Source organism: Chelmon rostratus, chromosome 6 (genome assembly GCF_017976325.1).
Source record: "Chelmon rostratus isolate fCheRos1 chromosome 6, fCheRos1.pri, whole genome shotgun sequence".
In the NCBI taxonomy this organism is placed as follows: domain Eukaryota; kingdom Metazoa; phylum Chordata; class Actinopteri; order Chaetodontiformes; family Chaetodontidae; genus Chelmon; species Chelmon rostratus.
The window spans coordinates 7850684-7865407 of record NC_055663.1 but is presented as its reverse complement, the minus strand read 5'-3'; the positions used below and the strand labels follow the sequence as shown (position 1 = coordinate 7865407).

The 14724-nt window shown below is 42.3% G+C and overlaps 1 protein-coding gene across 1 annotated transcript in view; it reads right to left on the bottom strand.

Moving 5' to 3' along the window:
• The window catches only part of LOC121607944 (NT-3 growth factor receptor-like), a 211173-nt gene that overhangs the window by 29285 nt on the left and 167164 nt on the right, over positions 1–14724 (bottom strand). Inside the window, exons 15-16 of the mRNA XM_041939009.1 lie at positions 8095–8225; positions 2905–3077 (exon numbers count right to left, since the gene is read on the bottom strand). Of these exons, the coding sequence (XP_041794943.1) occupies positions 2905–3077; positions 8095–8225 (304 nt within the window). The remainder of the gene's footprint in view (positions 1–2904; positions 3078–8094; positions 8226–14724) is intronic.

Sequence of the window (14724 nt, the reverse complement as noted above, 5' to 3'; positions counted from 1 at the left end):
AACTGACAATGCCAAGCCTTCGGATCTGAACATAATACACCCGCTGGCACACAGGACACACCTCAAACATTCACCCATCCAGGGCAGAGGAGCTGCATTAGGGACAGTGGATGTGCCAACACCAAAGTCTTTGCAGGACACAGTAGCCTCGACACCTTTCACAGAATTGCATTTTTTTAGGAAAATACACAGTAATATTACATCATACAGCAAGTACACTGCTAAAGGCTGCAATAGATAATTGTTAAACAAAAGTATTCCTAATCTATCTCACTACAAACCTGTATTTCTACTGAAGAGTCCTCAAAGACAACTGTGTGCCAACGTTATGTCTCTGTGGTGAGCCCGTCTGGCAGGCAACATGCTTCATCACAGGCACCTGTAGTGATGTTCTGGCCAGTATGCAGGAAACAGCTCTAGTTTAGTCAAACACTATCTCCAATGTGTGCTTATGGCAACAGCTACAGACAGTGAAAAAATGATAATATCAGGCTAAAAATCATTTTTATCAGTTACTGAAGAAGAAACTGATTTTACAGAACATTAGACTTTGAGTGTGTCTTGTGTTGCGACATATCAATAGCAAATTCAGGACAATACCCAGTTCAAAAGGCTTCATTTTCCAAGTGAAACACAGTATTGTTTGTAATGCAACATGACTGCAACAGAAGAGACATGGGTGTGTTGACAGTATTATAATACATATGTTACACTGGAATGGCAACGAAGCTGCAATTGTGTGTCACTAATACTAGTACTGCTGAAACACTGAGTGTGTCTGTGAATCAGAATGGTCGTATTGGCCTCAGCATGACTTTACAAAGACTACGCACTAATTTAACTAGTTTTGGGTATAAGCAATTTAGCGACTTGGAGCTAATCAAACTTACACAATTTTCCCAAGCACATGAAATACAGTTCAAGTCAACATTTCTTGCAGTTTGATTGTGTCCTGTTCATATGTGTACCTTCAGGGCATGTCTATCCAGTAACGTTTCATTTACATTTAGCAGCAACCTACAATCAAAGCTAGCCATGTTAGCTGTGAGTCGTGTTAACGCTACGCACCAGAATAAACAGTAAAACAATATAAAAGATGGCAAAACTTACAGCTTCCAAGTTGAGTCACAGACAGCTGGTGTCGATCGGTCCCTGAGTCTAACTTTGGAAGTGAATCCTAGTGTGTGCTGGCTCTTGTAGAGACAGCAGTCTGATGTAAAATGATTTACGCATGCAAATAAAAGTTTTCCAATTGTCGTGAGCACATTACCCTCAAAATAAAGTTAATCCACTGGGTCTTCACTTCCTCAAATGGTGGAAGACTTGTCTTAGTTCTTGCAGCCAAGATCAGAAAAATTTGTTGCTAGTACCTTTTATATCTTTGCGTTACCAGAGTTGGGCATAGCGAGGAAATGACTGGCGATTGGTGGAGAGCAAGGTAGAGTCACTAGATATTTATGGTCATCTTCCTGTATGTGGCTCAGTGGCTATGTGAAAAAAGCCCTGTAGGATGCCAGACAGGGAGGTAGATCTCACTAGCTTGGAGGAAAGGATTTTTGTTTAAGAAAAGTTTCTGAAAAGTGTAGCAAGAGAAAAAGAGAGAGGATAGTTTTTTCTCGTATTCAGGGGTCTCCAGACACACTGGGGACACATATTCACAAAAACAACATTGCAATATACAACCTCACTCACAACCTCGAAAAATTGGGACACTGTTTAAAACTTAAATAAAATGAATGCAATTACTTGCAAATGTGTTTATGACAACATTTAACAAAATGCTCCTGAGTCAATGTAGTAAAATGTTTTATACAATCATGTGTTCAGAAAGTGGTGAACCTCACTCCATCCTTGCTAGTGAACGACTGAGCCATTGTCATGTTTTTGGAGCTGCATCAAATTCAGACTGAGCAGACATTTACAAAAATCAAGTAAGCTGATGAGGTCAGACATTAAATATATTGTCTTTGTGCCGTTTCATTGAGTTTATGTGAAAAAGAATGAGCTAATGATCACACTGCTTTATTTATGTTTTACACGGTGTGCCAACTTTGTTGGAATCAGGGCTGTATTTGTCCATGCTGTACACAGGAAGGCTAAAACATATAATAGCAAATAACTCAAGCCTGCTCCCATCTGGCTGTTGATTAAGGGTCCCAAGGGCCGGCATGAACATATCCAAGAAGTCTGTTATCCCCTATGCCTTATAGGCATTAAACACAGACTGACTGCATCAGGGAACACCTGTTATTTTATAAGATTTACTCTCTTGCATTATTCATAAAACTTATTTGCTGCTACCTGCCCTTTTGCACTGCTGTACATGGTATACAGGTTTATTCTGTACTTTTTTGATGGTGCACTGAGTCATGAGTGTGAATGCACATTTGGAGGTGGACAATAAAGTCAATCTAATGTAATATATGTTGAAAATGTGCATGTTTTTTGCAAAAGCTCATATTTCAAGTCTCTTACAGAATAGATGACACGCTTACATTTTGCTTACATCCAGCTGCTTAGTTTAATTACTTCTATCTGCTTACACCTTCCGTTACTGCCAGTCATTTCCCTAAGTGTGCAGCCATATTTTAGCTTTTGCAATATTTTGCATGGTTGTTAAAATTTTACCTTAAAATTGCTTCACCCTCCTGCACACACACATCTGCCTTTAAAACTCACAGTAATTATGATTTTTCTGAAAAGCAATCTTTTCAATCTTTCATCAAACAGAAATAATTAATCATTTCTTGCGCGGCCAGGTACCAATTGATCCAATTGATCCCCCGGGTTGCGAACCACTGACTTAAACGACCAGCATGTAAGATTTTGTGGAACCCTATCTCACACCAGTGTGCACTCACACCACATCTCCTCCACCACCTGTTGTTCGACTGCTGAACTAACCTGAGAAACTTATTGAGATCTCCGTGCTTCATGTACTCAAAGACCATGATGAGAGGGTCTCCGTCCACACACACTCCGTAGAACTTCACTATGTGCTCGTGCTGGAGGTTGGTCAGCAACTCCGCCTCGCGCTGGAAATCCTTCCTGGCTGCAAGAGTGGGGTCCTTCAGAGTCTGCAGAGAAAGAGAGAGAGAGCAAGTGGATTACATGACCAGATCAAGGGTTACACTTTGAAAACCATGAAAACATCCCTCCCTCCTGTATCTGGCCTACTGTTACGGTCCAGTTCTCTTACTGTAGCAGACAACATCTGTAGCAACAAATGCATACACATTTATTATTTGTAGCAGTAAAAGCTGGAATTTAGTGTGAGCTAGAGGAAAATGACAGAGAGAAGAGAAAGCAGCCTGAACAGAAAAGAGTTAGCTAGGACTGTCATTAAGTTATATATTAAGGCAAATGAAAAAAAGAGAGAGAAAAAAACATAATAATGCTTTGATGTTTCTGTGATTACATATTTGCATATAATGCCCTTTCGTCTGCAATTAATTTGAGGAGATCTTTAATTATTGCTTTTGTTCATCGATCCAGCTGTGACAGCTGATACAGGACACCGGCGGTCAGATTTTGACTTAACTAACTGCACTTAACATAACTAGACCCTGTTTCACTTATCATGTTATGTCAGTCTTCAGTTTGGTCAGTGAACACCTGGGTCAGTGTCTGCAATCTGGCAGTAACACCTCGTAAGTCAAGGTTAAGGTAGAGCCAAACAACGCCATTTCTCCCACTATGACCCAATTTATATCGACACACTTACGCCTTGGGCAGAGCGGAGAGCTATTGTAGCTCAAAAAAGCAAAGTGTAAAAGTATTCCAATAAGATTAAGGACAGATTCGAATCCAACTGCTGGCCTCCCAAGATGGTTTGACACATATTGTAGACAGATAAGGACAAGGAGTGAAAATAACCATCTCTCCAAGTCAAATATCTGCACTCTCATGAAACTACCTATAACTAAGTCAGTAAGCAGTCACTGGAAACAGCCACAGTGTCAATGATCTGTGACAATGGCAGCTGAAATCCTACTTCTAATCTATGTTATTAAAGCTGGTGTAAAAACAAAACCCATCTCCAGCCATATGCTCTGGTAATATGCTCTGGTAGTATTTATCTGATCTCTGATCAGGTTCAACCACTGAATGATCTGTGCGAGTTAAAGCTGTGAAGATGATAAAACATTTGTGTCTCTTGAAGGTCATAAATATGATTCATTCATGCATTTGGATAGTTGTTGGCTAATGCTAGCTTGAATGTTACTGTTATGAATGAACTGCTAAAGGGTAGAAGTTCTTCAAAAACAGCCTCAGGTACATCATCACCTCCCTCTGCATTGGAGGGGGACTGACCCTGATGTACATGTAGGCGGGAAAACCAAGGCAGATTGGAATCAGATTTGTGATCTGGCCAGCAGAGACAAATATATAAGGCTAAGTGGAAATGAAAGTGCTGTTTATCACATCTAGATCTTCTCCTGACGTGAGAATATAGTGAGTATAAATGGGGCCAAAGACAACTTATTGATTTTTATTTATGTGAGTGAGTTCTGCTGTCTGTGCTCTGACCTTATGTAAAAAGCATCTATTGTCCCACCCTCATTACCAATAGCTGCGCCCTGAGCAACATAAACAGCACAATTAGTGAAACTAAGAATGAAAACATGTTTTCATTGAGAAAAGCCTTCAGTGCCATTCTTTGCTCTTCTTTCAATGACAAAATACTCTCCAGCTCTGCTATAACAGATGATATATGCATCTCTGCTAACATCTTTAGGAGCTGCCATTGTGGTTTTCAAATGAGCAGTCGAGCTGTCGTCACATATAAACCACGTCGGTAAGTCCTGACTGGATCAGAATGACTGTGGTTCTTCCATAAGAGCATAACTTGAAGCTTGGCAAGATGGATTCTTGGCTTGCGTGATCAAGTCAATGCTGACTTTTTGTTTCACATGGGACATGAACAGCTGCTGAAAGCCCAAACCACTGGGCATCTACTGATGCAAAATACTACACTGACATCAGAAAGCAGACCCCCAATTTGAGTAATTTAGTCCATCTAAATGTCAGTGTATTTTAACACCATTCAGTTGTACATATTTTCCAGTACAACATCATGATGATCAATTTGTGAATTTATCGACAGGCAAAAGTAATGTGAAAATCTGCAGGTATGTCTCATTGTGGTTGCAGCCACACCAGCAGTACAAGCTGTGTCGTGTATCTTTGTAAACCCATGACCACAAAAACAATAAAAAAAATTCATTACAATTAAGTGAGGGGTCTCCTTTAGGTTTCATTTTGGGGTTAAAGCTAACAACTTTTCAAGTGAGGTTAAGGTTTGCTGTATTACTCAAAATCCCACCACTCCCTCCTGCATCTGGCCTACTGTTACGGTCCAGTTCTCTTACTGTAGTGTGCAGATTTGTGTGCTCCCCACACCAGTGAAATACCAAGTTCTTTTGAGGTCCCTAGGGCAGTGATTCTCAAATGATGTGCCACGTCCAGGTGTGCTGTGTGATTATCATTCATTATTACTGCAATATACAACTCATGGTAAAACATAAGTCTTGTCTCTGGAGTCAACAGGAACGTGTTCATATGTCCATTTCCCAATCGGAGCTGGCTGTCTTGGTGGATCTTTGTGGGGATCTAAAACTGGAGCAGACGTTTGAGTTGTCTTTCTTTCTGTAGCTGTGGACTGGATTGCAACTGAACTGTGATGGCGCTGGAAAACAAACGGACTCTGAGACAAGTCTTTCTCACGCATATACACATGTAAACACACACACACACACACACACACACACACACACACACACACACACACACAGCCTTGTTCCCTAACCTGCATGTAATGGACAATAAATTTAGCAGGATTAAAAAGTCTGCAGCTGTAATCCCTCAATATCCTCACTAAGGCTAAGACCTGTCTGCTGCAGGTCAACGTGTCAGCCGTGTTTCCATTAATCACCACTCCTGTACTGACAAGAGATCCTCTGTCTTCAACCTATGTCATGTTCATAATGCAATCTATGTCTTATGAGCCATATATTAGCTTTACTGAGAGAGTTAACCTCATAAACTGGATTGATGGTTTTCTTTCTGGGACTTTTCCTGGGACACTTAATCAAACACGTTAAAACAGGTTGGGACAGGAGCAACAAAACACTGGGAAAGTTGTGGAATGCTCCAAAAACATTGCCCTGCCATAATGACACTGACTTTGCTGCTTTTGTAAATTACTCCTGTGTGATCCACCAACAAGCTCTGGTTGACTTTTCACATGCTATGTCACTGGTTGTTAAAGAGGTTGATTTGATGCGCTCCAACACAGACTATTTATTTAAATGAGCACATGAGGAGCTGAAGCTTTTCTACAGAGACCTGCACCTCCATGCAAATGCAATGAGGCTAAGTTGGGGTAAGGTGCTGCAGCACTTCATGGATTTGTGGGCGGAAATCAGACAATTTATGTCAACGAGAAACATCACTAATTATCCAGAACTGTCAATTGATACAGGGCTGTCGGACCTCAGGTTCCAACCTGACCTGACAGCGAAAAAAGCCATGCTCAACTGTGACCAGCAAGGGAGAGAGAGAGGCCCATCACATATGTTGAACTCCTGTGAGCTCCTTCAAGGTCAGGATGTCGAACAGCCAGCTACAGAACAAACAGACTTGCATTTTCCATCGTCCGCACGATGGCGGCCAGGAAGCTTTCCAGCCGGAGCACGGCAGTGTCCAACTGAACAAGACGTCTGCTGAATTTGACAGAGGATCCCAAGAGCTGGAAAAGATGGAGAACGTCTGCTCCTTTATTTCAAACCCCTTGGCACCCATCAACGTGGTGTGGGTAGCAGAAAAATCCAAGGAAGTGTTCAGTTTGCCAGCTGGAGTTGACACGGGGAAGACTGATCTTCAGAATGACATTGCACTGAAAGCAAGGTCAAAAGATGGTGACTCCTGGGGTCTTAAACAGCGACACGTTTTGTCTTCAGTCATCCTGTGCACTGAAAGCCAGGGCCTACTGTGGGCCTACTTATCTTTGTAAAATTACTTTTTCGGAGTTGAAGCTGATAACATCCAAGTAGAGGAGCTGCCTCACTGACACACACCTCACTGACTGCATTAGGTTGGCCTTGTGATTAGGTTGGCCTTGTCAAGTTATGAACCGAACGTTAAAGGACTGGCAGAAAGCACTGAGCCACTGCGTAAGTACGACAGTAGTTTAGTTAAGAATTGTAAATTACGCAATTACAGCCTGGATTTTGACTTGTTTGTGTTTCCATTCTGCCAATAGAAACACAAACAACCTGTGAAAACTGCATTAGTTATTAGCCCAAATGCAAATAATTCTGAAAAAGGTTTTTATGCATTTCATTCTTGCAGAAGTTGTTGTTACATTTGTATCAACATACAAATGTAAATCTTTAATTAAAATAGGATTCAAAATCTAATCCTAGAATCATTATGCGGTTCATTCTTTCCCTTTTATTGCTTTGACAGATTGAAGGCTGTATCTACTGGCTTAAATGTGGGTGAAATGAAATTATATCAATAGAAAATTCAATATTAGCTTCAATCTAACTTTATCACAAAAACATCTTTACATTTCCAGCGTCATGAGCAGCTCTAATACAGGGTGGCTCGACTAAAGAGCAGCTTCAATGGCTTGACGCTGGTGTTTAGGACTATATAAGTCAAAGTCGGGTCAAAGTGAATGATGCATCATCAAGACACACAGCAGCTGTGTGCCTATGTGCGTGAGAGTGATCAAACAGCTTGTCAGCGTCTCTCTCTGAGATGCGACTGACTGTTGCTGCCGGCTGGAACACGCTTGTTCCATCGGCTGGATGCATTTCCACACAATGCTATTCTCTCTGCTCCACATAAAGGCAGCTGCCAGCATTTGCAAACGCACGCACAGTCATGTTTTCATCCCTGCTGGGGACTAACCTAACAATGACCATCACCACTAACCTTAACCTAACCTTAACCCAAGTCTTCACCCTAAAATTTAAGGATTTCCGTGAAGGGGATGTTTTGTCCCCAAGATGTGCTTGTGTAAAAAGATTTATGTCCCCATAACGGGACTAATGACACACACACACACACTCTTTTATCTCTTACCTTTACAGCCACCAGCATCTTGTCCTTGGTGGGACTCAGGTTGTAGCATTCAGCAAGGAAGACCTTGCCAAAGGCTCCCTCTCCGAGCTCCCTCTTCAAAATAATGTCCCTCCGTTTAATGTGCTGAACGTCTGAGAGAGAAGGAGACAGAGGGACTGAGTGAACACCCATTACAATCACATGCTAGCACACAGCCACAAAAGCTTCCCAATAATCATTCACAGTTTACTTCCCATGAATCTTTGCACTGCACTTAAAGGCTCAGTTCGAACAGTTCCCTGTGAAGACTTTTCATTGGAACTTTCTATTCCAGAAACAGAAAACTGTTGACAGTCCAGGACAATGGAAAGACATGTTGCAACTGAATTTTAGAAATGCCATCAATGCTCTCAGCACCACTAAATTCACATTCATTGTAAAGGGGTGGAGGCAGAAATCTCACATACTTGTTTCTCAAAATAAAAACTCAATAAAAATAAAAACTAAATGAGGGCAGGCACAAAAATGCATTCAATGAGCACATCTTTCATGATTCATGAACTGAACATGAACACTGAATCAACCACCAGCTAACCTCAGTGTTTTTACAGTTCACTTTGTTAAAAAAGGTAGGAAGGAAAAAAGGTAGTTTCTCGTATTGTAGTGAAGGTGGTGTTCAAAGGAGGGGATCTGATCAAAGATGACACTCAGGTTATGGATGTGTGTGGAAACAGTGGACCCGTTGATGCAGAGGGAAAATCATGGCAGGGTCTGATGAGGGATTTGGGGCCGATGATGAGGATTTCAGATTTGTCACTGTTTTGAGGTCTTCTCTAGATTCCATCAGAGCTTGGGGGTGCACCAGGGAGCAGTATGGGTGAAAGAGACACTTCTGTTTTGAGGGGGGCAAGCTGATCGAGAGAGGAGGATAGTGGGTCATTGTGGAGGTGGATCAAGTCTGGTGTGGAGGGGCTCAGAGAGGGGGTGACGGTGGATTGTTTTTCAGTGAGGCAGGCAGACTTGGGTGAGGGACAGTTGGACTTGATATCACGGAAAGTGATGATGTGCTTGTGTTTGGATTCTGGGATGGGGATGTCAGTGTCCATGATAATACAGTAGCTGGTCGGAGATGATGGGGTCAGAGCTGGAGAGGTGGTTGATGGTGATACTAGCGGAGCAGATTAGGTCGAGGATGTGCCCATGGCTATGGATGGAGAAACTGATTCACTGACCGATGTAGTGACATCAAAGCATTTAAGCATGTCCAGAAATTCAGCGGGCATTTTACAGTCCGTGGAGTCAATGAGGATGTTGAAACCACCCAGGAGCAGGATGGATGGAGAGATGGAGCAGAGCCGGGTAAGAAATTCAGATAGGCCAGAGAGAAAAACAGGGTTAAGTTTGGGTGAGTGGCAGATGATTGCAATGACCAGAGAGTTTGAAAGCACAGGAAACACCACAACACAGCAGCCAGTGAGCTGATTGATGCGGGCTCCCAGGCTTGAGGGCTAACCACCAGAACAGGGGAATCAGACAGGGGCACACATTGCAGCGGAGACCCCCTGAGGATTGAGCCCAGGTGAGGTAGCCGGGAGGAGCCGACAGCACCCGCAAAGTGCTTGGTTGGTTGAGAAAAATATCCAATCAAAAAAGCTAAGTCATATTGTAAAGACAACATTACAAATTGGACGTTTAAATATTGGACAGGGGAGACCAAACCATGCCAGCGTCTTCCCGGTACTTTGGTGATTAATGCTGCTGGTCATTAGCGTTGTTTTAGGTCATTGTGTAATGGGTGACAAAGTGTTGCTGTTGTGAGATGAATGTTGGCAGTGTTGTAGCTCCTGAGAGGTGTGTGAAGTGTTTCGCTTCCATTAGTGCATTTTGGATGTGCAATTAGCTGTTGTGCTGAGCTGCATGTCAGTATAGAAAGCTGCGTGAGGAGCTTTGAAAAAGCCAACTCAGCACAGAGAAGTTAGAGTAGGTTAGAAACTGTAAAATGTTATTTTCAGAAGCTAGAAACAGCTCATACTGCATATGAAATTTCATAACATAGAGTGACTGAGGGAATATTATATAAATAATTACGGGTGCAAGGTTAGATGCTTCATTTGTTTCTATAAGTGTGTGTGTGTTTGTCATTCTGTGTCATTGTGTGTGAATGCATCTGTCTCACTGTATTATGATACTGTAATAACATTGGCATGAACGCATACTGCATGTATGTGTGTGAGAGAGAGAGCGTCTGGAGGGGAGTCCTCAGAGTATACCTATGCTGCTGTGTGTGTGTGTGTGTGTGTGTGTGTGTGTGTGTGTACCATGCAGGCTAATTAGTGCAGTTACAAATAGCCAGGGTTAATTTCGTCATTAACACAGACAGAGAGAGGGGGCATTCACCTGTCAGCAATAATACACACACACACAATATATCACTACACGTTGTGTGTGTGCCAGCAAGTGTGTCAAATGTGTGTGTGCTAACATTAGACTGTGAGAATATGTTGTAATTTGCACTGTCTTGTATATGGGAAAATTGATCTTACTGTAAGTGTGCGTGTGAAGTGTGTATATGTCATGCTTCCACTATAACTATCATCCAGGTCTCTCATTTGTCTGTCTGAAGGTTTTTCATTTAAACTCAACTTATCAAGTTCCACAAATATGTGTTAATAAGCTCATGCTACTGAGATGAGCAGTGTTCAGTGTGTTTGCCTCTGAGCAACCCCTGCAGGGCCGTATTAGTATTAAGATCACTTCATACTTTCCTAACTTGAGCAGCGTGTCAACTAAAATGTTCAGTCGAGGCTTCAGCAACCCAACTGGGTGACAGAGCTGAGGAGAATCGAAGCCAGCCCTCAAATCTGCACTCTGTATGGGTTCCTAAGGGTTCATTGCTTTTCTCCTTGTCAGTAGCCAGTCATATGATACTTAAGAGGCAACTCAACCTTGTGTGCTGTGAGTATTTTGGCATGCAGTTAACAAGTCAGGAATAATTTTGTTTTTAACTCCTGACATTGGCTACCGGTGATCTTCACTTCTTTTTTGGAGGAAGGAAATAACTAACAGAGTAACAGGCGAATCAGCTGTGCCATATTTAAGCAGTGTGCAGTTGTTTATGCTGATGTCAACAGTGGTTCATGTGGATTGTGAAAACTGATAAATATTTAAAGAAATAGAATTTGGTGTGGGGGTAGGTGGCAGAATTAGTCTTTAATTGGGTTAGCAGCTTCCAAAAAGCAGTCTTGCATGAGGCCCAATATCAATGGATGCATACACCTGGTGGAAATGTTCAGGTAGGCGGGTTTGGTGGGAGAGGTTGCTGCTTCCAAATCCAAATCACCATAATCACCATAATCCCAAGGACAACCTGCAATCCATTTAACCCAAAAGGGGGGCCCGCGCTCACTGCAAACTCCATCAACAGACTAACTCAAGCAGGAAGTGATGGCTGCCTCCTCATTACTGGACCAGCTCAACAGACTGCTGGTTTGAGTCCCCTGTCATGACCTTCTCTCCTGTCACCGCTGGCCAGATTCATAGATGAACACCACGGTTCACGTCGATCTACTGCACAAAGAGCTGCTGTCGTACCGCAGGACATTTTCTGCACCGACACATCTGACAGCTTCATTAAGACAAAAGAAACGTGTCTGCAACATTGACTGATGCTTTCTATGTGATTGTGACTTTGTTGCCTCGTTGAAAAGCCCTTTCATTCTCTGGTCGGCTGCCTTTCTGTCATCTGGAGGTCACCTTTTCTATATAACTGGTGTCAGGGTGGAGCTTGTTGGAGGAACTCTAACCTTCACCGTCTGTTAAAATGGCTTCTAACACACTCCCTTAGCTGCTTCTGTTGCTCTTTTCCTGAAACCTTTGTTGTTGTCGTTGTCTTGGGCACGATGTTGGGCTGTTTGGTGTGAACACAGTGGAGAGGCTCAAAATGTATCTGACCACACAAACTGAGGGAGGTACAATGCTGCATTTCTCCATGTTCACGTTGCATCGACAGTGGCACCCCAGCATGTAACAACCAGTACTGGTCCAGTTCCACACATCCATCACTGAAAAATACCATAATCCATCACAGTCAGCAGTGCACCCTCCTCCTGCGGTGTGTCCGCTACAGCTTTGAAGGTAAATATGTGCAGGGCAGAGAAGAAGCTCATTGGCTGTCAGCTCCAACCGTCCCCGCGGCGTGCTGTGGGGCGTCTAGCGCTGTCTCTGAAAGATGCTGCTGCTGCATCATCAGCAACTCTTTGTAACCACTGGCATATATTCATATCAATCACAAACCCAGGCTTCATCTCTCTCTCTCTTTCAGGTAGGCATAGACACCACAGCTATTTAACCCTGTGACATTGTTTTTTCATCTTTTATTCATACCATATGAGCTGGATGGCTGTATATGGCTGGACTGTGTAGCCTGAGAATCCTGAGTAGGATTTCTAAATTTAATTTCAATTCTCACATCAGCACCAAGTCTGACTGATGTGTGATGTGTTAGCCTTGCTTGAAAACCTTACACTGGAATTCACCGCAAGGGTCAAACTATCCCAAATGTGGTTTGGGTAAAATATTATGCTTAAGTCTAATGTTTTCACGTCAGGCTTTCCTTTAGTTTGATGTTAAAAATGTTGCTCATGGTCCACAAATTTCGTACATTTCGTACAAAATGACTCAACACCCAATACAGTGAATTGTAGCAATTATGACAGTTGATCAAATAGAGACAGAATGTAGATATCAGGACTAATATTATAATTTATAACTGAGTCAGTGGTCTAGTGAAAAGGCATGAATTTGACCTAAATTCACTTTTTGTCCAGCAAAACGATTAAAAAAGAAGCCTAATACCTTTAGACGGCTGTCAGATACTTTTTTTGATTGCTGAGTGAAAGCAGAAAACAAGCCTCCAGAAGTCCAGAGAGGCCAAAACTAATCCAAAGCACAGTTAATATTTAATAATGAGGTTAGGACCAAGCTTTGGGTGACACATATTTCTGCTACGCCCCCGTATAACACTACTAAAATGTAGTAATTAGTCTGGGTCTCAGGATGAACAACAAACTGTATTCAGCTCAGGTCCCTGCAGGAAAACAGCAGGAGCATGTTTTATGAGTCTGGGGCAAGGTTATGATAGTTTTGAATTTTCAATTAGTTTTTATTCTATTTTAGCTTTGACTTTGAAATGTAATTTTTGTTTGCGTTTCACAGACGTTTGTGTGGGATTAAGAGTGGGAACATTATCTTCCTAAATAGCAGCAAGCAATATTCATGAAAAAATGGCGGAGGTAATTTGAAAGAGAAATGGAAATGATGGGTGCAGCAGCACAGGTCATGGTACGTCAACTTAAAGACAGAACAACTCTGAAATCAACACCTTCCTTTGATTGTTTTGACAAACATTAACTGCTCCTGGCAACCATTACAACTTCCATGTGGGATGAAAGGGTGTCACAGGGGTGGACATGTCACTCACTACTGATCAGTTACGCAAAATAGAAAAAAAAACAAAACAAACAAACCTCCCTTTCCTAACGAGAAATCAGCTACCATGAACACAGTGTCAGGCTGTAATCATGACAGCTCAGTCTCATTAGTAGGCCAGATATTTGCTTTCATTCAGGTGCATAAATAAAATACACAAAACATCCCTCCACATACTTTTCACCATACAGTGTACTATCACTTTCACAGTCGTGGTGCTCAAAGTCTAATATTTGGTTGAGAGTGATATTTAAGGAATGACCATGGCATCACTAAAATAGAAGAGTCTTTATCCATTTTTCCCACAAATGTCTTCTTGTTGGATTGTGATAGGTCAGATCCTGATATTGTGTGTACAAAAAGAAATGTTTGTTCTTGGGATGGTGCTGGAGAAAAGCTCATGCAGGCTCAAGAAACCGGGCCTGAAACTGAGATGTTGTGCAGTGACCTCTAATTTTTAACGGTCTGTAAAAGTCTCCCTCGCTTCAGCTTGTACTACCTGTACAATATTGGAGCTAGCCGTGCCGTGTGCATGGCTGAAAGGCTTTAACGCAGTCGAGGGTGGGCACACATGCACTCATACAACAAAACCACACACAAGCAGGTACAGTATATATATTTACAGCAGCAAAGACACAGGAGGGGGAACACGTCTTTCACTGTGCACTCACACATAAACCCCCCCGACACACACACACACACACACACACACACACACACACACACACACACACACACACACACACACACACACACACACACACACACACACACAGGGGTTAGCTGAATGAGTTGACCGTTACGCCACTGGGTTGCAATTAGTGAGACTGTAATGAGCTCTGGGACTCATCCAGCAGCATACATATAGCTGCTATAGAGACTCCAGGAAGGAGAGGAGAGGAGAGCAGGGCATACAGCACCAGGAGAGGACCTTTCAATCATGTCAACAACACCTGAAGTGATGATTTGAATACATTATAAGAACATCATGAATTATTGAGGATTATTTTAGTCACATGATAACAGAAGAAACACTGTTCAAAAACGTCAAGGGGAATGTGTAATAGCACAGCCGTGTAGCTAGTGGCCTGATCTTAATGTAACACTTCCTCCAGTATTGTGCTCATGAAAGGTAGATTTCCATCTGCATTTGTTGGCATTACA